The 27,275-nt window shown below is 48.9% G+C and overlaps 1 protein-coding gene across 1 annotated transcript in view; it reads right to left on the bottom strand.

The window, feature by feature from the left end:
* Window positions 1-27,275, bottom strand: part of LOC122388842 — a 52,781-nt gene that overhangs the window by 1,012 nt on the left and 24,494 nt on the right. Inside the window, exons 3-14 of the mRNA XM_043380301.1 lie at window positions 22,420-22,701; window positions 16,457-16,604; window positions 15,933-16,060; window positions 14,894-15,048; window positions 14,597-14,708; window positions 13,978-14,120; window positions 13,192-13,443; window positions 11,690-11,960; window positions 4,630-5,238; window positions 2,948-3,264; window positions 2,029-2,218; window positions 24-361 (exon numbers count right to left, since the gene is read on the bottom strand). Of these exons, the coding sequence (XP_043236236.1) occupies window positions 24-361; window positions 2,029-2,218; window positions 2,948-3,264; window positions 4,630-5,238; window positions 11,690-11,960; window positions 13,192-13,443; window positions 13,978-14,120; window positions 14,597-14,708; window positions 14,894-15,048; window positions 15,933-16,060; window positions 16,457-16,604; window positions 22,420-22,701 (2,945 nt within the window). The remainder of the gene's footprint in view (window positions 1-23; window positions 362-2,028; window positions 2,219-2,947; window positions 3,265-4,629; window positions 5,239-11,689; window positions 11,961-13,191; window positions 13,444-13,977; window positions 14,121-14,596; window positions 14,709-14,893; window positions 15,049-15,932; window positions 16,061-16,456; window positions 16,605-22,419; window positions 22,702-27,275) is intronic.

Raw genomic sequence — 27,275 nt, 5'->3', positions numbered from 1 at the left:
CTACGTTCAATCCGATCCATTACCTGTTGCGTTATGGGTGCTCCTGCCGACGTCGTCAGCTCTGCAGCACTCTCCGGCTCGTCTCCAACTCCTCCCAAATGGACCACCTCGTTCAGATCTGTCTCGGCGTACAGCGACGAGCTGCTGTCGCTGATGGAGCTCTCCCCTGCCGCGTACGGAGCGGTTGGAGGCGACGGCTGAGTGCTCCGATCCACCGCCGGGCCGGAGCCGTACCCGGAGCCGAAGGTGAGCTCCGGGGGCGGTCCGGAGCCGGAGCCGCGCGGTCGCGGTCGTCGCCGCCGCGCCGCCGACCGCTCCAGCTCACAGTTGCACACCGTGTCACAGTCGCTGTGGCCGATATCTGAGGGGAAAGGGGTGGTCGTTTAGCGGCGAAAGACAGTCATATGGACATATCGTCGCATCATTGATGCGACCTTAGCTATTGTTTTGTGTTAGTGCTAACACAAAGGGGTGCTTATGCACCCCTGCTTATTCCAGCGGCGCATGAAACGATCTCCAATTTGATAAAAGAACTGGTCTTTCCGAGGCCTGCGTTTCGTTTATTCACACCGAGCAAATTTAATCTTCACAGGTGCACGTATTAATATCTACGGAAGTTGGATGCGTGCTATCGATATGCATTTATCATGACTGAGACGGATTTTCACTGGAAATCTCTCCGTCGAAAATATGGCTGGACTCTCGGCTGACTACCTGGCGTCCAATGATAAATAACTAAGTCAGTTTTGTCCCTCTTCGTCCCATCGGCCCAACACACGTCTGAATTCCCCAAAGACAGCGCCGGAGCTGGACCGAAAATTGAGCCAATCAATGCCCGACTTGAGCGACGCCGCGCGGCCAGGCGGCTAATTTAGTCACACGACGAACATCTTTCAGGGCGCGGAAAATGCTCAGACGTGATTTTGTGACTGGGAACGATCAGGAATTGACCGGTCGATCGCGTGAGACACGTCATAGGACAGAGTTCGCCGGCGGTGGAACGGTTGGTAGGTGCAGCGGTGTTTCTGAAGGCAGCAAAGGCAGACGCCTAAAATTGAGGTCTGAAGAGGACAAAGCCTAGGCAGGTGATCTCTCTTTCTTGAGAGATCACCGGCCAATCAAATGATAGATGCGAAGTCACGCTTCAAAAACCTGGTGCGTGCTTTTACCAATTGATTGAATAAGTCAGCAGACGGTGAACGTCTCATTTTACCTGAGCTAACAATAAGCTGTTATAAACGGGCAATGCTAAGTTCAGAGTCGTACGGTGTTTGAGTCGAAAAGGTGCCCAAGTATATCGCAATCTCGAATCAGCAGCGAGGTCCTTCGATACTCGTCCGCCTTGACCCAAACATCGTTAACATACATTTACCTGGTGCATCTCAGAACTACGGACAACCAATTAAAACTTTCTCTCCCATTCATTTCACGCTCGAATAGAGTGCATCCCCTGAAGTAGCTAGGTAGGCACTTCATCGAGCACCGTTGCATATTCTGAGCTCAGGGAGCCGGTCTTATGTCTCGCCCGAATGTGATGAACCCGGAACTTTGTCGCGAAATTGACTACCGAAACTGGAATACTTGTGAACGAGTTTGGGACGGCGTGATCGGTGGGTGTCCTGCGAGCGCTGTCTCCGGTATTTGACCCCCAGTTATGGATGAGCCGTGTTTTACCATAGGTCACCCGAGTCGTGACTTTCGAAACGCGCCCAGCCTATTAGTATCGCATTGAGCTGATGCATTGATCTTCGATGTTATTAGAATGCTACTGACCTCTCTCGACTAATCGTTAATTGGTCGATGACTGGGCGCACCTTTTTCAGATGCAGAAGCGCATCGTCAACTACCAACCATTGTGCGTTAGTAGGTAATATATCTGTAAGCTCACTTCAAGGGCCCTCTTTCTCACAGATCCTAGACACAGACCCGTATATACCTTACCGGGTGACTCTGGCGGCGGAGCCGTCGGCCTGCGTCTCCCAGACATATACACACAGACACATACGCAGAGACCCATCCATGTCGTACCGGGCGACTCTGGCGGCAGCGGCGGCGGCCTGCCCCGGCCGTAGTCACACTCGTAGCAGCAGCAGCACTCTTGGTACGAGCCGCTGCTGTAGAGAGACGGCGGCGGCGCGCGGTGGCGGTCGTGGCGCAGCCGCGGGCTGGCCGGCTGCGAATGTGGCGCGCCAGCGACGCCCAGCGCCGAGCGCGCGCTCTGAAATGGCGCGCCCGAGTCAAACACGGCAGGTCAGCCGTCGGCGAACCGATTTGGCCGTGATAAACGGTGTCGTTAAGTGGTGCTTATGGCCGCCGACATAGTTATGCTGTTAAATGGCGGCACAAGTGGAGCTGGCTGAAAATTGAGCTCGGATATTTGGCGAGCATATGTCGGTAGATGACTGTGAAGCCACTGACGATTACTGCGCCCGGTGGGGTCATCGTCGCCGGCAGACGCGTCATGTGACCTCGCCGGGTCATGGCGCTCTGTGAGCCACCGTAAACGGTCGGCTCTAACAGCGCCCCAGGGCGTGCTTCGGACCATCGTAACCGGCGGCTATGAACCGGCAGTCAGCCGTGATGATATGGATGTTCGCATACATATGTCGAGCGTTTATCAGTTACCGGTGGCAACTCGGTGACACATGGAACGGAACACAGCATAAACGTGATGAACAACATGCAGCATTAATTAGCATAAATAAAAGATATGGATATAACCCGACTTAAACCCACGACGATAACTGTGTCCTATCAATGACAATGGATGACCATCAGTAGTTTAGGGAACCATTGTTTGTATGTTCATGAATATTGTCATATATTCATGCATTTAGCATACATTTTATCATCAGTTTCTGGCTATCTGCCCATCCTCTATTTCGACAACTCCGACTAAAAACCACCCTCCATCTACTCTCCCCTCTCCTTCGTTCCATTTCCTCACCTGCACCCCGAGACTGTGCAGCCGGCGGGCCATCCGGGCCGAGCCCAGGCTGCGGTGCAGACCCGGTCTGGGCGACTCGGGCGGGGTCTGTACCGAGCTCAGCGAGCCCACCACTCGCGCACTCGCGTACAGACCCACCGCCTGCTCACTCAGACCGTTCACATAGAGGTGCCGGTCGACGTTCGAGTCTCTCTCCTCAGAGGGGAAGGCGCTCTTGGTGAAGAGTTCGTCCCTGAGCCAGAGCGTGTTTTGGCTGAGACTCATGTCCGCGGGGAAGCCCTGCACGGATGGCGGGTGCTTCGAGTCCGCCAGCTCCGCTGTGGGGGAACGGTGTGGGCGTGTCAGCGACTCGGAAATGAGATCCCGAGATTGATGAAAAATGGGCTAATGTAGGATGAACAATGGATGGTTAGAAGGAAGATGAATAGCATTGTTTTACCCGTTTCCACAAAACTCACGGCTTGAATACCATCAACGTTTAGCCATCCCGCGACAAATTTCGGTAGGTAACCCATGAGATACGGCACGTAAAAGCGTTTCACGTTTGCATTCTCCACAGAGTTTACCCTGGGTCACGGCGGTCTCCATGCCGGAAGGTCACGACACTATCGACCCATTAAACAACCACTTAGCCTGGTTAGCAGTCCCCGCGGGAGTCTAGCCCGCTGTTGGCGAGTCGCCTCTCGCTCCGGCCGCCTGTGAGCCGTCCCCCAGCACAGCGCTCCGGCCTGGTTATTGGGCTGCGGCACCAGCTGTAATTGATGGATTCGAGTGCGCGCACGCCATTGTTTGAATGATAAATGGTCTCGGCGCTGGCGTGCCGATCAGGTGCTGACTAAAAATCGTCGATCGCCACCCCGACGGTGATTTGTTGGAAAAAGGCGCAAAATTGGCCCGTCGCTGCTCGGATGGAATAGAGGCGGATGGGGGAGGCGATGCGAAAGTCAGGGCCAAATGGCAGTGCGGCGAAATGTTTGAATGGTGTTTAATGGTGATAACGCAACACGCAGGGATGCGATTGAATGGGCTTACCGTGGCGTTAACAGACCCATTAGTTGCTACTATAAAGCTATTTTATATCGGCTCTTCAACAGGAGCTCAGCCATGGGAGCACACCAAACACCTGCTCCCCGTGAACGCCTTAAAGCCATTATCTGAAGGACTTCATTCCAAGGAGTGTCTAAGCTACCCATTATCAAAATGTTTAAATGGGAGCGAAGGCTCAAAACGCTGACATTTTAATGATAGTTTCCTGGTTCCTGGTTTCTTAACCACTTGACTCTCCTTGTCTGCCGATAATCATACATTACACCTGATTTTCTTACAAATGCTGTTTTGCAATTGGAACCTAAACGCACTTAAACGCTTTACGCTGCACTAGTCGAAGTTTTGGGCATTGATCACTAAACACAAACACGTGTAACGTTTCGATAAACGGACAATCATGCCTGCTAAATTGAAAGTTATTTAAAGCATGTAGCAGACAAGTCAGGATCATTTTATGCTGAATGATTGATCGAACGGTGATAAACGGTAAAGAACGGTATACTATTCTAATTAGGTGAACATGCTTTTGACTAAGCATAAATAAAAAATGAAATAAAAATAAGATAAAATATAAAATAAAACTATAAAACAGTGTCCAGCGCAGGTGCGTCTCAAACCCAGCTGTGTTCACTCACGCGTGGTTCCTGCGAGCACACTCTGTTTCTTCCTGAGCCGGTGGCAGTGGAGCGCCAGGACGCCCGCTCCCAGCGCGAACAGGCCCACACAGCACAGCGCCGCCACCAGCCACGTGGGCATGTGTCTGACCGTCACGTGACGCGGCACAGTGGCCGTCACCGTCAGCGGGGGGTCTGTCACCGCCGCTCCTCCGTCACCGGCACCGTCACGGACGTCATCGCCGCCGTCTCCGGGGCTGGTGTCGGTGCCGGTGCCGGCGTCAGGTCTCCACCAGGCCGAGAAGGGGCCGCGGCCGGCGGCGGTTACTGCGGCCACTCGAACCCGTAGATGAGCGCGACGACCGGCCAGCGCCAGCCGCCGCTGGGTCACGTGGTATGTGCGCTCCGTGTCGGTCGCCGAGGGGTCCGCGGAGCCTGTGAAACTCCCAGCGGACGAGGCAGAGGCCGAGGAGGACTCCAGAGCGGCTGTCTCCCGGTCCGCAGAGCGCACCGTCACCGCATACCCGGTGACCCGTCCGTTGGTGACCTCGGGCGGCAGCTGTGACCAGGCGATCACCGTCTCCGAACCGGTGAAGGTCACCGTCAGGTTTCCAGGCGCCGCCGACGGCACTGCGAACGAACCAAAGGCGGACCTGTGATGGGAATCGATCTCACGTCGGGCAATCGGGCCGAACTGACGGATACGGGCCGGAGGGCAGTAACGGCAGCCAACTGATCCATTGGTCGTCGTTGTTGCAATCACCCGCCCGCAAATGTGCCGTATTGTGCGCTCACTGGGCATGACAGGCTATTACGACTTGATTTGGCCGTGGCAATCAGAGATAACGGTCAGCGATCGGCAGGGTATGAATTGCTGAGTGCTCCGACCGCTGAATTCAATGGAACATCGCCCCAGGGAGGCAAGGTGAGTGTTGACGTCAGCAGTTTGATGTTTTGGATTATTATCGGAATGTCAATGCACATAGAGTATTTATGAGTTACCGAAAACCCGTTGGAATAACCGGGAAGTTCAAAAAGTAAGTTTATGGTTTATTGTTTATTGTTTATTTCAATTTAGTACCAACGGGCAATTTAGTTCTACGGTCACCTGTAATAATTGCAGTCTTGTCATAAAATTGACGCGTAGTTTAGTTTAGTTTTGCGCGTAAGTATAGGTACATATTACTTGAACAGCCCATGGGAAAGATACAGCCGAACTACAATCATATGATGAAACTAAAAATAAGACCTAGCGATGCATTGGTGAATCAATAGGCATATCACTAAAAGCGAGATATTTTGTGAGGGTATAAACTATAAAGTTTTAATTATTGCCTAGCCTGTAATTCATACCATCTTCAGAAGTCTGCTATCATCACGTAAATCAGCCCCTATTTAGTGATCCTCTTTATATGGAAATGTAGACATTGACCTGCACGAAGGTCGAACATCCTCTTTCAATGAGCGCCTTCCGGCTGATGCCTATAGAGCGGTGCTATCGCGGCCCGATGACTCCATTCTACGGTCACCACTTTCGAGTTTAATGGAAAACTTCGATCCTCACAACTCGGCACCTAATAATTATTCATAGAAAGTGGCTGCTCATGAGCGGCTCCACTGGGACCGTGGGCCCGAGCAGCATCCATAACGAGCCCGCTCGTCGGACTCGGCGCGCGCGACGCGGCCGGCCCGAGACGAGTGCCCGCCAGGCACGTCCCGGCGGTAGCATTTACCGGCCGGTAAAGGGTGCGCCTGATTACCATAACTCGATTAGACGGCTGTTATTTTCGCTGAGCGTCCAACTGAAACTGTCCGGCCACGGCGCCGGCGCTGATGGAAACGGACTCGTCATTTAACAGCCGGGGTCTGTCTGCACGGCATGCGGGCGGGGTGGATTTCGGCAAGTGAGTTTGTTTGGGATGTGCCTAGCCTAGGTCCTACGCATGTCATTCAAAGTCAATAAAAGTTGTTGGGTGAAACGCTATTTGACTCATGTGTGTAATTGTAAAAAATCGTCAATCGACATGTAAGCAGGAAACACCATAGCTATTTATAGGTACGCCTAAGCCTAATTCAAGAAGTCATCGTTTTCTCGTCTGGGCCAAGATTCTTATAGATATGGTCTGGGCTATGTTTCCGCGGCCTTGCGTCCATGTGAAACATGATAAAAAACATGCGCTGAAAAAGCCAAGCATTTATATGGTGGTAAAAATGATACAAAGAAAAAGCACCAGGTACATGGTAACGCCCCAATAACACTATGCAACAGTCATTTTGTTCCTGAGTAACGACCGATTTTTTTGGACTCATTGGATCTCATTATAACCGAAATGGGCATTTGTTTTGATCTGAAAATGCTTTTCCGGTTTTCAGAGACGATTTTCGATTTTTGGCCCCGAAATTCGGTTTTTGGCCCACCGTGTCCGGTGTAATTGAGTAATCGACTCGCGGTAACTTTCATCGCCTTTCCTATGCCACAAGCTTTCGAATGATATCCGTTTTTGCATATTTGCTTGTAAAAATAACGTCATAAATCTATGCTAAAGTAAGAAAATGTTGAAATTTTGTAAAAATTTGACATTTTTTTCGATTTCATTTCAAAATAGAGAAAAAACTTAAGGCTCTATCAAAATTCTGAGCCCAGTTCCTTGAAGAGCATTCAATTTCCGTTCGGAAGGTATTATTTTAGAGCATTTTATCGGTTTACTGTGGCGTCCAGATTGAGTCACTTGAAAAACGGGCCCCCAGCCATTTCCATGACAATATGTGTTCAGTGCATGAAGAATCATTCTAACAAATGGAGGTACAGATCAAGATTCTGAGCGACAGGACTGCTCAAAAGTAAGTTCCTGTGTGTGACCCGAGGTCACAAGGGGTCAACAACATGACCTCAGTTGACCCCTCGTTGACCCTATGGCGTTAACATACGTTATCAGGTTAATGCTATGTGATATGACCTAGGATATGTGTTTAGGTTAACTCAATCTGGACGGCACAGTAAACCGATAAAATGCACTAAAATAGTACCTTCCGAACGGAAATTGAATGCTCTTCAAGGGACTGGGCTCAGAATTTTGATAGGGCCTTTAGTTTTTTCTCTATTTTGAAATGAAATCGAAAAAAAATGTAAATTTTTTTACAAAATTTCAACATTTTCTTACTTTAGCATAGATTTATGACGTTATTTTTACACGCAAATATGCAAAAACGGATATCATTCGAAAGCTTGTGGCATAGGAAAGGCGGTGAAAGTTACCGCGAGTCGATTACTCAATTACACCGGACACGGTGGGCCAAAAACCGAATTTCGGGGCCAAAAATCGAAAATCGTCTCTGAAAACCGGAAAAGCATTTTCAGATCAAAACAAATGCCCATTTCGGTTATGATAGGACCCAATGAATAAGAAAAATTTGGTCGCTTTCCAGGATCAGAAAATCTTTCAATTTTTGTTGCATAGTGTAATATGCCAATCCCATAGACGGTCAGCAATTTTTTATGAACCACTTCAATAAATGATATAAGCCAAATATTCGCACTGGCCTGTTGCTTCAGTTGCTGCCATTTCTGAGAGCGAGCATTAGTTGCACCACATTCAGATCGGCCGCTGATTTAACCCCACCAGCCGTTGAGCGTCGCCGTGGCACCTTTGGCGCTGCCGTTGGAATGGTCATCGCTCCGTGCCTGGCGGCGTCAAGTAGCAATATCGCGGCGAGTGGCCACCGCCGGACAAAGCTCACTGGCCGATGTTTTCCTCGGCGGTAATCGGCCGCCCCCGCCCCCGCCGCCGCCGCCGCCATCCGCCGCTCAGTGGCGAGCAGCTCCCCAGTCGAGCGGCGACAAAGAGGAGCCGTATTCCCGAGACGGTGCTCGCCTGATCGCCGCATTATAGCCGATCAGCCGGCGCTCCGGCGGCCACGGGCGGCGCCCCATGGGTGCCGCCGAGTGGGTGCAGCGGCGGGTGCGGGAGCGGGATATACCGCGAGAGCGCCGGACGGGGAGGGAGGGGCTGCCGCTCAACGGCCGATATCGGCATTCCGTCTGGCAGATGGGAGCGAACGTGAGCTGACCGACGCCGTTAGCCGAGCCGTGTTATTGCGGCTGGCAGCCCGTCCGACCGCGGGGGATCGACGGACTGGCGCGGCGGCTGGCGGGTGCATCCGCCGTGGACGGGGATTGACTGCGATACCACCGGACGAGTGGTTTACGGACCCGGTCAGAGCTCACAGGTGGGCCACGAAGCGTTGATCAGCCGCCCGCGGCCGCCCGTCAGGGGTCACTGGTCCGATAACGATGCTGCAAATAACCGCCGGCAGCTGGCACCTGGTCCGCCGGTCAATAGCCCAGGTGGAGTGGCGAGTGACCGCCAGATATGACCACCAGGACTGCCGTGTCATGACTCACTCCGGCGACCTGTTCCAACAGTTGGGACGGTGAGTGAAATTCTGCTCACGGCCAGGTCGTCGGCGTGGATGGCGTGACTTTTGTCATTCAAACTCAGTCAGTCAGCCGGGCCAATTAGGCCGCCGTCATCAGCGAGCGAATCGATAACAGACTTCAGAGAAATGTGAACACCGTACATTCTGCGTGGTGTTTTTGTTCGAGTTAAACCTGAAGTGGTTAGCCCCGCGTGGCTCAATAAGACTCGGTGGACAGAGTTGTTTCTCGAGTCATCAGCCGGAGGGTCTCTTCATCTATCTTGTGCCGTCGTATCTGCGCTGATGATTCTTTTTGCTTTTTGTCTGGTGCTGATCCGCGACACAGCTCGTTTGGCACGAGCGGCGCTGCGCGGCCGGCGTCTCACTGGGGACAGCTCGCTCATTCTCTGTCCCTCCTCCAGCCACGCCAATTTCGCTTCTTGCGCGCAGCAGCCGGCCAGGGAAAGATACTGCACGCAGAGCGATATGTCTGCTCCCCAGTGAGAAAACAAGGGGAATGATACACTGGTCTTTTGGTATGGGAGATGCCACGGGGACGATACATCGGTCTATTTGTCAGGGAGATAACCAGGAGCACGATAACAATATGGCTATTTGTCTTTCAGCTCTAGTCTTTCAGCTATTAGTGCCGGTATCGCGGGTAACAATAGTTACGAGTGTTTGCCTTTAGTCTGATTTTAAAATACAGTTGACTTCAGAATGATGCTCCACTTTTCACACGGGCAATCAGTTGCCTGGAGTGGTAGGCTGTGCCGCACCACAAGGGCTGAGTGATACAGATGAATTATGTGAGCCAATGCACAGTGCTCACCATAGACATATCATGTTCCGCATGATACGCGGAACAATTTAGCGCGTTCCAGTCCATTGATAGCTTCTTAGGCGCAGAACATCATTCTGTAGTCAACTGTACATTGGAGGCATAAAACCAGTAATTAGTGATGGAACAGACGACAAAGAGCTGGTTCGTATGATACCACGAAATAACTCATCTGAGTCAACAATACTTCCCAAAGAAAGCACATGATGCAGTGTTCAACTAGACAGGCGCTGTTACAGCCACTATAGCTCATACCTATGGTTGTGGAGATGAGTAGGCATCGTGGGTGTGATGCAATTGAGTCTCAATAATTGAGACACCGTGGATATATTATACATTGATACTTTGACAGCTCGCCGGGGAAACATGTATTGGATAATCAGGTGGATGTGGCGAATGGAATATTAAAACAGAGAAACGAAAACGATACACTTGGTGTAAGTCGTAAGGAGTATAAGGAGTGCTTCCTTAGAAATAACTAGAACGATGTGGCCTCTTCGTAACGTATTTCACCTCCGTTCCATCTCGGAATTAAATAATTTGACCAGCAGATCGCCGTATCCTTCGCGTGCCCTGAGCCGTCTCGCGCCGCCGACAAAATATAAAGTTCCGGCTCAGTTTCCAAATTCCAGACCTTCACTATCTTCACATTCGCGAGCCTCCAGTGCCTCCGTCCGTCCTTCCCACTTCTCTCACTCCCCTCCCCGCCCCGCCCCGGGGGCGCACCGGCACACGTCGCGATGAATGGCCAAGCCGTGTGCGGCGGCAGCGCCCGTAAACTTTGATGATCTCGGTCCGTCTCGCCCCCTCTCCGCCACCGGTTATGGGACGGCCGGCCGACCGGGGCGGCGCACGGAACTCAAGTATGGCTATCGACCGAGACGAGAGGAGAGAAGACGCGGTGGATGACGTCATACAGTGATGTCACCGCAGATAACGTGGCACAGGTGAGTGGACTGGACGTTCGCGAGGGGGTGTATGTGCGTTTGTGCGTCATTCGAGAAGCCATCTGATTGGTATATTGCCCTGCCCGACTCGCATACATTTACGAGCAGTGACATGGTAACACAAGTAGCATGGTATCCCTAGGTCGCAACGGCTTCTTACGCGGACGCTAGCCTATAGAAGCCCGGCGGAGGCGGTTGGTGACGTCACTCTGACGTCAGCACAGGTACGGATCCAGTGCCAGCGTTAATGGTGCGCAAATTAGAGACAAAGGTCGACACAGGCCAGCACTCTCCGCACAGTTGTAGATAATGCGGCTAACTGATGCGAGATTCTCTTTCCATTGGCACCTGTTTTTTTACTATGGATATATGTGCCTACGCATTCATGCGGGTATCGAGGAAACTATAAATGTATTCTTCAAAGTGCAAAACATCTGTTTGCTTGATAATCTGATGAGACGTCAGAATACAGCAATGCATCAATCGACTTATAATAAACAATAAAATAATATCGTTTTAGGTGGCGAATTATGTCTCAGTGATCGTATACCTACCATTGACAGATCAAAGTGCAATGTCGAAGATCAAAGGTTAGCGCCAAGCGACGTCAAAGTGCTGCCTTCCGTCAACATGAACGACGTTCAGCTAAGGTCACATATAAACACGTTGTGCTATTGTTCAGAAACTGTTTACATTCCTGCCCAGTTCAGGTAGCCGCACTTCTCAAAGGCGGCTAAAGTGACCCTCTTGTCCCCTACCTATTCCGTCTCCTGTCCACTCCTTTCCCCTACCTATCCCGTCTCCTGTCCACTCCTGTCCCACCCTGACCCCTCCTGACCCCTGCTGCCCCTTGTCCCCTCCGTTCCCCAGCACTGACCTGCCTCGGGCAGCCGCACCTCCCTCAGGCGGCTGAGGCGGCCCTCTCGACCCGCTCTGAACGGCACCAGGAACAGCTGGTAGGCAGCTCCGGCTCGCAGCCCCGTCAGCTCGTAGCTCTCGGCTCCTCCGTTCAGCACGGTCACTCGGCGGAGCTGGGTGTCACCCGGAGCGACGCGGGAACGCTGGGAGGGGGCCGCGACCTCGCCATCGGCCGGGGGTAGCAGGATGTAGCAGATGTAGAACCCGTCCACTGGCCGCCGGTCAGAGGTCTGTCCAGAGAGGAGAGAAAAAAATGTCAGAGCATATAATGCATATAAATAACGATCTGTGGAATATAATTAATCTGCGTGGCTTCTAACGAGTAACGACACAGGCAATTCTAATTTGCATCTGAATGCGAGGTTTTTAAACGTGTGGCTTGTAAGTGTGACCAAGCTTTGTGTTATGCAAGCATGCTTTACATATGTATATCAATTAAATATTAAAAAAAAACTGTAACGACTACCCTTTGCAGGGCTTCCACGCTTCTTTGTTGGTGTTGACAAAACAAACGCAAGCTCTTCGGTGTGAGGAAAGGCTTCCAAGCAAAAGAATCTTTTTGAAGTATTGTGTTTGCTACAAAAGGGCTGTAAGGGCAAGATTTTAAATGAAGTCTCTTTGACGGGTTTCCTTTGATTACATAAAGAAAACTTGCTGCATTCAGTCATAAAGTGCTTTTGTAGTGAAGCGATGCAAAATATAACGTCGGTTTAGTCATGTTTCATTGGCAGCTTGCTTTTAAGGGCATTTTTATTTATTATAAAGCCCACATCATTATTGTTGCCTTTACGACTTGCCACCCCCCACACGCGCTACCATCGATTGAGTTATGACTGACGGCTGTGCTGAATTACGATCGAAAAGAGTTTTGAAGACAATAAATCTAAATTAAAAATGATAACCTTTGTAACATCTTGAGGCAAAAGCTCTGTAGATGCGCTGCAGCAGCAATTCCTTTACTGGTATTGCGTGCAATTTTAAAAATACTCGGACAGACAGCACAAAGTATGTCATATTTCTAGTTTGGCTGTTCGATCGGCCCCGTCAATCCAGTTGCAATTTGATGCAATAAAAAAACCTGTAACCGTCACGCGACATCGAATGCGACTTTCGTTTGTTTGCTCGATCGTCAAACAGCATTTTCATCAAAGACTCCGCCATGTTGACCCAGACGAGCATGTGTTCTTTTTAAAATCGAAAGGAGTTTCTTCTCTGTCTGACATACAGATGGCTTCGGACGGATTGTGGGAGTCATGGTAGCACATCACTATAAGAGTGCATCGAATCCATTGATAAATAATGCTTTTCAGCTGACGAGATCGACTGGACACTAGAATGTTTGTAAGAGGTAATCCTCGACCGAAGCGGAACACCTTGGTTGGGGGGACACCCGGTTGAAGTAGGAAGTGTCTAAATACCGGTCTGGTCTAACTTATGCCTGAGCTCGCCCTCGATCCTTACCTTCCAGGTCAGCCGTACGGAGTGCTGTCCGGTGACCTTGACCTCCTCTAGGTGCACCAGCTCGCTGTGCAGGCTGCTGGGTGTGACCTTGACCTCGTGGTCGGCGGGCTTGGGCCCGGTGTGGAGCAGCACTCTGCTGGCCACCGAGCCGGCGGCACTGGTGGCCGCGCACACCCACCAGCCCAGGTCAGCAGACGTCACCGGCGAAATGTACAGGTCGTTCTGAATGGACGTCGTAATGCGATCCCGCTCCTGAAAAACAAATGCCGCGTCAATCTCAATCAGCGTCCCAGTCGGCCCCGCTGCGCCATTCCCGAGTGCAGCCAATGCCGCTATAATTTTCAATAATGTAGTTAATATTTGAAATAAACGTTGGTAATTGAAAACATCCCAAGCAATAAGCATTGCTTTAAGTTGAAGTTCTGTATTTATAGAGTGCAATGTTTTTTTCGCTTCACCCTGCCGGTCCGAACCAGATTGCCTTCACTCACAGACGCTAGATGGCAGCACACAAAAGCCCTGAGCTGGTAGGCTGTACCGCAATGCACCTTTGTCGTGCGGAACAGCATCCAGCCGAAGTTCAACACTGGCGACCAAAGCAGGCTTGGAAGAAGCAACAAGCACTATTGATTCTTTGCCAATTATTTGCTCAATATCTTCGGCTACATTGCATTTATTACTGCCGGATTTGATAGATTTAATCAAATCCACCTCATTTCTACCGGCTCAGCGTCTGGCTGTGAGCGCCGGAGAAAGTTCAGCCTAGTCCGTGCCCAGTCACCTCACCTGATCGGCGAGGAGCGGGTCGAAGCTGGCCTCCTTCCACCAGACACCCCGCGGCACCGGGTGACCCCTGACCTGGCACTTGAGCGCCGCCGCCGAGCCGAGCCGCACCGACTTCTGGGCCGGCGCGTCCACACTGGGAGACACTGCATTGGAAGAACGCCCGTGGTCGGCGAACGGAGCAGTGAATGGAGGAACAGGCACAGTAAAAGGGATACTGAATTAGAGGCAGACTGCCATATGGGACGTGGAATTGGAAGGAAAGGCTTGTGAGACGGGACTCGTAATCAAGTAATCAGGAATACAGAACAGTCGGAAAGGATATTACGAATAAAAAAAAAACAAGCTTACAAAACTGAACCTTGATAACTAACATACGGAATAATTGGTGATACCGCTACTTGATAATGCTGTAATTGTAATGTAACTATCGTGTCTGCTTCTTTTCAGAATTTACAACGCTCCTTTCCTAGAATGCGCAAAACACTTCCTCCCACACAGCAGCTTATCATCCTGCGGCAGCTACATAGACTAAGCCATTCATAAGCGTTAGCTATTCCAAGGTAAGTATCTAAGCCATTCCGTTTTTCTCCGAGTGACGCTCCCCAGACCGCCATCTTACCATGTACGTTGACTGTGGTTGGTGCTGAAATGCGTCCCGCCTCGTTCTCCGCCTCGCAGCTGTACTGACCAGCGTCCGACGGTTGTAGGCCGTCTATCCGCATACTGTTGTCCTGCAGAAACAGAGTTTCAAATTACAATGACGGATAAACCGTTGGGCGTTGGCCGTATCATGCGGGATAATACGCTAGTCATTCCAAATGACCATTAAATTCTAATTTTGAAACACTTTTTCAAGGTTTCAATGAATCTGTTTTTTTTTTTTTACTGAGTGGGGTAGGAGCGGATCTCTCCTTACCTCGGTGTAGTGGAGCCGACCGACGGGTAGCGCTCCGTTGAGACGTCGCCAGTGGACCCTTGGCTGGGGTGTTCCACCGACACGACAGGGTAACAGCAGGGAGCCTCCGGCCAGCCCGAGCCCGGGAGACGGCCGCAGGACAAAGTACGGACTCACTGGGAATAACGATAGGCAATGCGCATACTTAGTATGTGTGAATGTGGTTCTCCAAAATAGTATAGTGTGTGTGGTTGCTTGTATGACAGTCATAAAAAACGCGTGCCTTGTCTGCATAGCATTTTTGGAGAATGAATATGACATAACTGGGACAATGCAATTTTCAGACTTTCTTTGTCCCACACGAAAAAAAAAAATGAATTGCTAAGCCGATTTTGGTAAAGCTTGTTACACGAGATAGTGGGGAAAATATTGGAGTGTTATGTTTTTCTGTCTGTTATCGCCAAGAACTGTTCCGCATTTTAAGACTCTAATAACATCTATCGGATCGGCTGGGTGGCAATCCGCTGTCTAGACTGACGCCCCGACATTCGGTTAGCGCCCAGATCCAATTGGCCGTCGAATCTATCGGCGCCTGTCGATGGACAAAGAACAGAGCACACTCACTGTCTCTCAACTGACCGGCAACACTCGACCGGGCGGGCAGTGAAATACTCTGCCGGGTCGAGTGAAAAAGCGGTCAGAGAAAAACGCGACTGGTCAGCCAAATAAAAAATCCGGCTTGATGGTATACAGGTGTGCAGTTGTGCAATGGATATATTTCTGCTCGTTTTTTTTGTGTTGTGATCGATAAAGCTAGGTTACAAAATTGATACTAACATTTAGCAATTAATCAATAGACTTAGATTATGACATATACGGCGAAATAGTTTAGGTAATACAATACACTAAAATGTTCGATGTGATATAAATACGTGATAATCCTACCCAGAGATGTTAGCAAATCAGCAAGACAAACATATGTATTAGTCAAGGTTATCCTTATACAAAATACATTTGCACATCACATGACCCCACATTCAGTATTTGAGATTAGACATACCTAGAACGGTGAGCTGCGCTGGCCGTGACCGGCGCACCCCCAGCACGTTGGAGGCCTGGCAGACGTAGTCTCCAGCGTCCGAACGCTGCACGCTCGCTATGTGCAGGTCGAATCGCTCCATTCTCAGTCTGCCACGAGATTGAGAGGAGGTGTCGAATCGAATGGTTAGACTGGATGGAGGAGAACACTTGAAGCTTCAGCTCCAATGCTGATGTACAGTTCACAAGCTTATGGCATCGTCAGTCGATTGATATTGTCCTTGAGAATGGCCTCCGAAGGCCAAGAAAATGGCAGTTACATAATGACAGGACAGCAGGGATAAATCTTACAACAATGGAAGTCAACCACTAGGGCACTCGTCCAATAGTATGACAGGGGAATATGACTTGAAATATGGCATGCGACATGTGGGAAAATATGGCACACCGCACAACATTATTTCATAATAGAGATTGTAACATGGTGCAATATAGTCGATTTCCAATGTTTTACCTCTATATCAATAGATGGAAGTTTTAGCTCACCTGTCGTTCATCACGAGCGGTTCACCGTTCCTCAGCCACCGTACGGTGACCTCTGGGTGACCTCTGGGAGGGTCACATCGGAGCACCACGTCGCCGCCTTGTGTGGCCTTGGATGGACGTGGCCACCTACGAAATTCGTCCCTTAGGGCTGAAACACGGGACGCAGAGAAGCTGAGCTCAACGACACGTCAGGCCTTCTGCTAAGGCGAGCGGGCAGCATATCAATGATCGGAACGGCGGTCAAATGACTGAATGCCAAGTATCCATCAGAGGTCACGTGACTAGCCGGCGACGGTCGTTGACTTTGTGACGGCTGGTGCTCCTCAGCAGGAGATTTCGAGTTGCATTTATTATGTATAAAGGGAACTATAAATACATTCTGAATGGCTACCAGCATTCCAAGGCAACTTAAGAACATTATCATGGTAAGTACCACTCTTGGCTCGGTCACTTAAGGCCGAGTCCACACACAATAAGGAATGGTTGCGGTAAAGCGTAATTGATATTATATGTATACGAGTTCTCTCATTCAGGTAAACGAAAGGATCAAATTTTCTTAATGCCACTCAAAGTCTGGAGAGATTGTCCGCATCAGCGCTCCAGAATAAACGGAGGCTTTTTAGTAAGGGCTTTCTCTCGCTCTCCAGTTTCAGATGGCTAATTACTTTGGACATTCTGAAAGGAAGCGATTTGAAGAAAATGACAGTCCATGTAATGCAGTTAACGAACTCCGCTCGCCGGACACTCACGTAACCGTCAATCTATTGTTTTCGAGTTATGGTTGTGCAAAGTAGGACTAAGTTGCAAAGTAGAACTTTGATTAAAAAGGGATGCAATAATGTCTCAACTCATTTTGGTTTTTCTTAAAGGAAAAGGGCCACCTTCAACATGGGGATTGAAACTGAGATAGCCATCTTGTAGCCCGTGTCCGAAAACCTATCTGTACACCTCCTTACGGCCGATTTCGGCCTCCATTCGTAGTTATCGGCAATTTTAAAAGAAAATATGCCAGGAATGCGTCCTTATCCCAGGAATGCGTTCTTATCCGACAATACAGCCACCCGCGGCGAGGCTTTGGTTTTTTACCAATCAGCTCCAACCAGCTCAGCTTTAACCAATCAGCTTATCTGACACAATCCGACGAGTCTGTCTTCTGAACGCTGATTGGCTTGAGTGTGACGTCATCGCTATGCCATCATACAGTAGGTGCACTCAAAACTTTTTTACCACCTCCTGGATGATTCATTTTCACCAAACCCGCAAGATAAGAGTATATTGAAAGGGTACCTCGCTGCTACCATTATGTGCATGGTAACGGTACGTGGTTCAATTGAAGTTATTCGCCAGCAAAGAGTGTTATTACCATGTAAATATCAATATTACTCTCGCAATCCTAGACATGACGAAAACTCTTTCCTCCTGGGTATCGTGCCTCCTGTGCAGGTGGTCGTTTCATGCGTGGATCTTGTTTACCCTCGTGAAGACAATATTTGAAAGAGTATCAATCAGCCAATCAAAAACGAGATCGGCCGTTTGAAGGTTGAAGGCCGCGCGGCGCGCGCGCATCTGTCAGTTTTCCGTCGTTGGTCTCCGAGGGAGAGTGTGAGCAGTGTCGGTGCGGCGCCACGTGGCCGTTGGTGATTGTGCTTGTGTGCTGTTCATCGCCTATAGAGCCTCTGCGGACATTTTATTGTAAGTACCGATGTGATAGAGCATTGCGTGCTGTTGAGTGGTGCTTGTTTGATCTGGCTAACAGAACCCCGTGCACGGCCACGTGGCAGAGTGTTGTAAGTAGGTACATACATTTTGTTGTGATGCATTTTGTTGGCGACTTAGAAAAAGCCATGCACTGTAGTGATGCAGTTTAATTATCCCACGTAGACGGGCGACAATCCAGGAACGCTGCCGTTCACTTCAAATGTTGTGCGCTGTGCCTTATCCAATTCGAGGGAGCTTTATTATCATTTATATTCAAGTATTCATTTAAAGTGTTCATATTTAGGTTGCATTCAAGTTGTATCGTAATGTTTATTTACCGCGTGTGCATCGCTGAACGCTTTGTTCACTGAAAACTTTTTTCCATTTCCTGAAGGGTAAACCCGCCATAGCATGGTATGCTTGACACACAGACGTTTTTTACCACCCTCCAGATGGTTAATTTTACTCTTTCATGAAGAGTAAACTCGTCAGTGAGGGGTAACGTGACACACAGACGTTTTTTTACCATCTTCTGTATGGTAAACTCTTTTGATTTACTTTCGTCTAAAGGGTAACATTTTCGAAGTTACACGCCGTGGAAGGGTCACTCTTTAACTGACCCTCCTCTAAAGAGTAGCATGCCATCTACTCTGTGATTTACCCTCTTGCAGAGAGTATACCCTTTTGGCTTACCCTCAGTCAAATGGTAATGCTTACTCTTCCCTAAAGAATTTACCCCCAGAGGATGGTAGCTTGACACACAGACGTTTTTTAGCACCTTCCAGATGGTAAATTTTACTCTCTCATGGAGAGTTAACTCGTCAGGGAGGGGTAACGTGACACACAGACGTTTTTTGCCATCTTATGTATGGTTAACTCTTTTGATTTACTCTCGTCTAGAAGGTAACATTTTCGAAGTAACACGCTGTGGAAGGGTAACTATTTAACGTGACCCTCCTCTAAAAAGTAGCATGCCATCTACTCTGTGATTTACCCTCTTACATAGAGTATATCCTTCTGGCTTACCCTTAGTCACATGGTGATTTTGCTCTTTCCTTTAGTGTAAACCCCCCAGAGGATGGTAACGGGCCCACAGACGCTTTCTTCAGAAGCTTCGCGAAGCTTCTGATAACCGGAGTTAATCAACATGCTTCAAGAGCAACTCTATATATTTGGCATTCCGTACAAACAATACGAGGGGTTCACCAGCCATGAACATTGTGAGACTCTCCACTTATTCATACGGAGTTATAACTCCGTGTGCCCATCGAATCACGAATGAGACTCTCCACTTATTCATACGGAGTTATAACTCCGTATGATTAAGTGGAGAGTCTCACAATGTTCATGGCTGGTGAACCCCCCGTATTGTTTGTACGGCATGCCAAATATATTGTTGCTCTGGAATCATGTTTTTAGTTGATGAACTCCGGTTAACAGAAGCTTCGCGAAGCTTCTGAAGAAAGCGTCTGTGGATCCGTTACCATCCTCTGGGGGATTTACACTAAAGGAAAGAGTAAACATTACCATGTGACTAAGGGTAAGCCAGAAGGATATACTCTATGTAAGAGGGTAAAGCACAGAGTAGATGGCATGCTACTCTTTAGAGGAGGGTCACGTTAAAGAGTAACCCTTCCACAGCGTGTAACTTTGAAAAATGTTACCCTCTAGACGAGAGTAAATCAAAAGAGTTTACCATACAGAAGATGGTAACAAAACGTCTGTGTGTCACGTTACCCCTCCCTGACGAGTTTACTCTCCATGAGAGAGTAAAATTTACCATCTGGAAGGTGGTAAAAAACGTCTGTGTGTCAAGCTACCATCCTCTGGAGGGTAAACTCTTTGGGGAAGAGTAAGCATTACCATTTGACTGAGGGTAAGCCAGAAGGGTATACTCTCTGTAAGAGGGTAAATCACAGAGTAGATGGCATGCTACTCTTTAGAGGAGGGTCACATTAAAGAGATACCCTTCCACAGAGCGTAACTTCCGAAAATGTTACCCTCTAGACAAGAGTAAATCAAAAGAGTTTACCATACAGAAGATGGTAAAAAACGTCTGGGTGTCACGTTACCCCTCACTGACGAGTTTACTCTCCATGAAAGAGTAAAATTTACCATCTGGAAGGTGGTAAAAAACGTCTGTGTGTCAAGCTACCATGCTATGGCGGGTTTACCCCCCAGGAAATGGTAAAAAAGTTTTCAGCGTGCCGTAGAGAGTATCAACATAGTACCAATATGTTAAATAGTTTTAAATACTTTTTCGCGAATTGTGCACTTCTGGCACCAGTTTTAAAAAGAAAATGAAAAATAATAATGTCAAAATGAAAAACAACGATATCTTCATATTTCACGAAGGTGGCCCTTTTCCTTTAAGTCAGGAATATCGAAGCGCCTTAGGTGTAGAACCGACTATTCTCAGATAACAATTCACTTGAAATGCGGATGCTACGGTGCAGCCTCATGATCTTTTTTGCACCACCGGAGGCCTCTTGCACCAAAATCCTCTTGCACCAACGCTCGGATTATTTTGCATCGTATGCCCAGTCCGAGTCTCAAATGTAACAATTGATGTGCAAAATTTAGCAAGCACATGTAGCATTATGTATTGGGCTATTGCAAACAAATTTACCACCGTTAGATTATCTTATTCTGAAACCGGTGGTTCGATTTTACCTAGCTAGGTAGTTTGGTGCAAGAGGCCTCTGATCATGCGTTTCCAAATACCTGAACTCAAAAATATATTTGAAAAAAAAATGTAAAAATGCATCTCCAATTATAGAGAAACCGTGTTGGCTCATAAAATATACTTTTGATGCCGAACCTTGCGAGCCAGTATTCGTGTGCAGCTCAAATGATCTAATGATGTCCCGTTACTCGTCATGCAGGATACCTAACAGTTGCAGCAAAAACAAGTCGAAGGTAGCATAAGCTGAGAAGTATTTACATCTTTATTTCCCAGGGAGACAGACGCTGAGGCTAAAGTATTGTATTTAGAGCTCCGTAGTTTGTAAGATAACAAGAAGACCGATAGGTGATGATATATTTGTCTTGGCATCACAACCGAACAGTCGCAAAGGCTGATGGTGATGCAAGCAGTGTTTTGAAGTGGAAATCGAGCAAAGGATCCTCAAGACTGACTCAGTGTCGGTTTGGCTTTGCATGAACGATTCTTGGACAACTGTCTTTAGCGAACACAACATCACAAAGTAGTAGTAGTTTATACGTAATTGAAAGCTTAGAAGATCAGCGATGTGCAATGTTATGAGCGGTGACATTGCAGCATAACAATGAATTGCATACCATCACAATTTACTAACGAGTACCCTTACACTCTGCAACACGTTACCCAAAGATATAAACATCTAACGGCTTTTCCACATCAAAGCACACCATCCACACCCAACTTAAAATGAGCAGCACACGCTCACAATACCTCACGGTAACTTTCAGAGACCTTTCAAAGCGGAGCAATGATACCATTTCAGTGTCTGAAATTTACTACCAACGAGCGCAGTGACGGTCTCGACTTCACGAGACCACTCTGGCCGTCACCGAAAGCGGCGCCGCTCTGCCGAGAAGCGCCACCGGACCTGCCGTAAAGCGAGAGAGGTGCTCCCGACTCGACAGCCAGCTGTCGCGGCCTCCTAAAGCGTCCGACCTGACAGTCAGGTGGCCGTTACAGGCCGTATATGACCGGCGGCACTTCATCGGCAACGGCGGGAGCACGGCGTAGGAAATTGGAAAGGAACACGCGTGTCCGTGTGGTATGGAAGCTGTGTCGAGGACAGTGCCCTTTGCATAAAGAAGAGACAGTGATACAAGAAATGAACATGCTGATGATATGAGGAGGGATGAATCTGCATGTGACTATCAGAACCCACCCGAGAGAGAGAGAGAGAGAGAGAGAGAGAGAGAGAGAGAGAGAGAGAGAGAGAGAGAGAGAGAGAGAGAGAGAGAGAGAGAGAGAGAAAGGAGAGAGAGAGTGAGAGAGAGAAAAAAGGTAGAGAAGGAGAGAGAGAAAGAGAGAGAGAGAGAGAGAGAGAGAGAGAGAGAGAGAGAGAGAGAGAGAGAGAGAGAGAGAGAGAGAGAGAGAGAGAGAGAGATAGAGAGAGAGATCTAGGCAGACGAAAAGAGACAGACAGACAGACAGACAGACAGACAGACAGACAGACAGACAAACAGGCAAACAGGCGGGGAGGCAGACAGACAGAAACAACACGCATGCAAACAACTAACACAGACTGCCCGCCCCATCGGTAACTCACTTGCAACGACGAGCGTGGCGTTTCGGCTCTCTGCCTCCCCGGCGGCGCTCTCTGCCCGGCACTGATACACTCCTGCATCCCTCTCTTTGGCCGCCAGAAAGAACAGACTGCCCGGCGCCAGGACGAGTCGGTCGGGTCGTCCGCCGGTCACCGGTCGACCGTCCTGGAGCCAGACGATGCGCGCCGCGGGGTGGCCGGCCGCCCGGCAGTTGAGGGTCACCGGCTGACCCCTGGCCACCACTGACCCCACCGGGTGCTCGATGATCCGGGGCGGGGACCAGCCTGCCGGGAGGGGGGGGGAGGGTTATAGGGGGATGGCGGGTGGGGTGGGGTTCTGGAGAAGTTGGAAGGCGTTTTATCACCTATTAAATGTCTTATGGCGTAGCATTCGGAGGGCCTTTTTGCAAAAGAGCTTCCGGATTATGCCATCTTATCCGCAGTCCAATTGTACTTACATAGTAGGAATGTTTATATTCAGATGATTCGCCGGACACACTTGCATTATAGACGACGAAGGTGGAGGTGTAAGGCTACTTATCATTCCAAAATTCCTTTCCAACCCATACATTATTCTCTCCATGAGTCCCAGAAATTGACAGGCGATGGACATGATTGTAAATCTCGGTTCTCACAGCCAGAAATCCGACGTTAAACTAAATGATCGATGAGACGGTCGTTTTGTTTAAAACAGCAAGCACGCTGTTACATATTTGCGCAAATATAGGTATGCCTATTTAGGTGTCTTTTGGAACGGATTCCACTATCCGTTTACAATATTTGATGCCTCATATCCATCGACGCACCCTGCCCAGGGGTCATAAATGGCGATCAATAATTGAATTCGGCTCACCCTACACGACCAACGTTACGACGCTTTTACTGTCTAATTAATGAGAGGCCAAACCAATTTGACAGTAAAGGCATTTCTCCTAATTTCTAAAGACATCGCCCACCATTCAGCCTTCCTTCCACAAGCTTCAGAGGCATTCTAACCGCACACGTGTCGTGACCAAACAAATGAGGCCGGTGGTTTTATAACACTCCGTTTTTGGTTGCCGTATCGACAAAACACCCCCGCCACGATACTGCAAACTTCCACCATAACTGGAGCAGCCGCATCTAGTGCAAAAATCCACCGAAAGCGGCCGGTCGTACCGGGCCGCTACAGGCGCTATTCTACCGAGAACAGTGGAGTCTACCGCCGCCACTGACCGCTCCCCTGCCCTGATTGGGCCGAGTCGAGGTCTGATTGGCTGGGTGGTCCTGATTGCCCCTGTCCGGTCGGACAGACAGACAGACAGACAGACAGACAGGCAGACAGACAGACACAGGCCGATGCAGGTGGTGCGAGCCTAAGCCACCGTGTGAGATGGATGGCGGCCGTGGGAAGACTGCGTGGGCAGGAGTCTGTCTGTTGGGAACCTGTGACTGACGCTAACTGAAATCTACAGTGCAGGCTTAGTAATTTAGGCAGATGACACATCATGTTGTTTCCCCACTAAATAATTTGTTGAGACTCCATACTAAGATTTCAATGCAATAATATAACGTGGTTCAACCTTTACATGAGAATTAAACAAGGCACTTAAAATGCTATTGAAACGCTATATTACATAAACTCTTCCAACTTGTTATCAAAGGTATAGGCCGACATTCTTTCGATATTCTTTTGGTTTTGCGACACGATATCTGACATGGAAAAATAGCGAACCAATATATTTGTAATAGCTGAATGTCGTGTTCAGATTATAGCAAGTAAGTTTTTGATAGACTATATAAGATACTTAACCAAGGACAGCGCCTTCACGTCACACCGGTCCGCCATTTCTAACAGCTTCGCCGAATGACAGTGCCACTAATGCAACTATCGAATGACCCTTTTGTCGAGGTCAGTCACCACCGTCCCAACTATCGTTAACTATCTGAAACTCTCGGCTGACTCGATTTCCTGTGCCAGCGGAGCGTTCAGTCACCTGACGAGGCCGCGGCGATATTCCTGCAGGCCTCGTCGCTGAACAAGAAGACGAGATCGCGGTTCTCCGGAGGCCTGTAGCTTCCAACTGCCCCCGGCGGCCCTGCCTCGTGCCGCTCACAATAGCCGGCCACCGGCACGGAACAGGGATTGGACGCCGAGGTTTTTGACCCCACCCCAGGCAGGTCACAGAGCCATCTCATCCGATGCTGCGAATGCTTATACCTGCCCCCCCCAGCTACGCAAAGCGGCCATAAGTAATCAACTATCGGCGAAAAGGTCTGGCTCGGATCACAACGGATCAGAAATGGTTTGAGCTAAGCGATGGACGGATTGATATCTCAGCGCTTCTTTGTATGGGAGGAACCTAATATTTGCAATTTCCATCAACAAACAGGAAGCTTAGGATGGGTTCTCGATTTAGCCAACTCATACCATTATTATCTCAATATCGTGATGTCCGTATAAAGCAATAACCATTAGCTTTATTTCTTGACTTTCTACGTGGCTGGTTTTACGTGATGGCGTGGTAGGGTGATGGAAATTGCCTCTCTGTATCAGAGCGGTATGGGCGGTAACCAATTCCAATCTCAGACGCTGCCGATGCCCGCGGTTAGTATACTTCCAATCACATCTCCCCTCGCCAACTTTGTGGACAGATTTTCTGGTATTTCTTTCCCCATCTGACTCTCCCCATCTCGTTCTCACTCCCTCGCATTCCCAGTCTCTCTGTCTGTCTGCCTGGTATGTTTGTTTGTCTGTATGTCTGCCTGTCTGTCTGTCTGTCTGTCTGTCTGTCTGTCTGACTCTTTCTATCATTATCCCTTTCTCTCTCTCTCTCTCTCTCTCTCTCTCTCTCTCTCTCTCTCTCTCTCTCTCTCTCTCTCTCTCTCTCTCTCTTTCTCTCTCTCTTTCTCTCTCTCTTTCTCTCTTCCCCTATATCTCTCCCCCCTCTCTCTCTTTCTCTCTTTCTCTCTCTATCCCTTCCTTTGTCTTTTCCTTTCTTGCTCGTCCTTCCCTTGTTTTTTTTCTTTTTTGGGGTGTTTGATACGCTTTGGACTACGCGAAGCCAAATAACACGATTTGTGGCGTCTTATGAAGGGGATAGCCTGCTTCTGCTTGTGTGTGCTTGCGTTTGTAAGTTAGTGTGATGGTTGTCTGAAAAACAAATAACATGACGCACAACAACGTGTTTTATTCTTAACCCGCGCCCCGCTGGGGGGGGGGGGCAGAATCTGCCCCCCCCCCCTCCCGTTTTTCGCCAATAACTTCTAAACGCGTTACGCCAGCGACGTCAAACTTTCAGTACCTTATCATACATCAATTTGACACGTTCCCTAAAAATTTTAGCGAAATCCGTCGGAAAATTTTTGAGAAAATGACGTTTTAGTGACGTCATGTTCGCCATTTACGCCTCAAAAATGGCAAAATTTCAAACGCCGCTAACATCGTCATTTTTAAAGAAATCAAGACGCAACAAAAAAGGTTATACGTGATTCTACTTTGTCTATCAAATGGTTATCTCGGTTTTTTGAAAATTTTGGATTTTGGCCCAAATTTTTTCAAAAAACTGACTTTTTTGGGAAAATATTTATAAAATCCGAATTTTTGAGTGTATCGAAAAAACCGGATTATATGTCAAAGAGGTGGTCTATGTGACCTACATACCAATTTTTAGAAGAATCGGTTCAAAAATGTGGAAGTTATTCAAAAAATTTTGACGTCACGACACACAAAAATTTTGAAAAATGATTTTTTTGGAAGTTCTAGACCTCGTACGGAAACAAAAATAGCACCATTCGATTTGCCGTCAAAAACTGCATCAGATAGACACCTTTTTAGGCCTTAACAACCAACTTCAAAATTTGACCTCAGTTGACCTGACCTTGACCTGACCTCGACCTGAAATTCATCCAGAGGTGGTTCATATCACTTATTGAGTGTGCCTATTGAATTCTATGAGTAAAATGACCCATAAAACATGTGTCGCACATGCCCTTTTCTATATTTTGTTTTTGGTGACCTGACATGACCTGACCTGACCTTGACCTTGACCTTTGAATGACATTGTATGCAACGAATATTGTCTTGGTAGTCTAAGAACACGTTTTGGGCAATCAGTCTCAGTCCATTCTTCGGCAACTACGGTGCAAGGCCGATACTGTAGAAACTTGCATCTTGTACCCTTGACCTGACCTTGACTTGACCTCTGACCTACTTAAGCAAAAAAATTTGGGCTTTTAAGATCCGCCTTGTTGAGAGCTTTCGATTGCCGTTTTCCCCGTCTTTCTACGACCATCGGTTCGGAAGTTAGACAGGGGGGGGGCAGAATCTGCCCCCCCCCCCCCAGCAGGGCGCGTATGGCTGAATAGCCCAGCGGGGCGCGGGTTAACTTAGAGGGACTACATAAAAAACACATTCAATAGAAGCCAGAGGCCTCATCTCACCCATCCTATTGTCTTCGTCTCCCTCGCGCCGACTTCAGCGCGGTTCACTCCTCCCTTCTCCGGTCGGCTCATCTGCGCGGTCACAGCTGAACCCCGCTAATCCCTCTAATGTGATTCGGAAATAATTGTGGCGAATCCAACGGCAAAGGCGCGGCCATATTTCTCCGGACGGCGCGGCTGCGGCGTGGTGCGGCGCGGGGTGGCGCGATTTACGGCGGTTCCGGCGCACCCTCTGTCTGTTGGCGCGGCTGTGACGATAACGGAGCGTAAACAACACTGTATAGCAGATCTGGCCGGCATACGTCGCCAGATTACCGGTGCCAAGTGTGACTGCAATGATAAAACGGCATCGGCATATTGAACACATAAATCTCCGCGGAATTGAAAGTCTTCCCATGCAAGAAAATGTGCGGCCGGCGTGGCTGTTGATCGGAATA

This window comes from Amphibalanus amphitrite, unplaced genomic scaffold (genome assembly GCF_019059575.1).
Source record: "Amphibalanus amphitrite isolate SeventyFive unplaced genomic scaffold, NRLGWU_Aamphi_draft 000336F_arrow, whole genome shotgun sequence".
NCBI lineage: Eukaryota > Metazoa > Arthropoda > Thecostraca > Balanomorpha > Balanidae > Amphibalanus > Amphibalanus amphitrite.
Note: the sequence above shows the minus strand (reverse complement) of the source record. Positions and strands in the feature narration are given on the sequence as shown.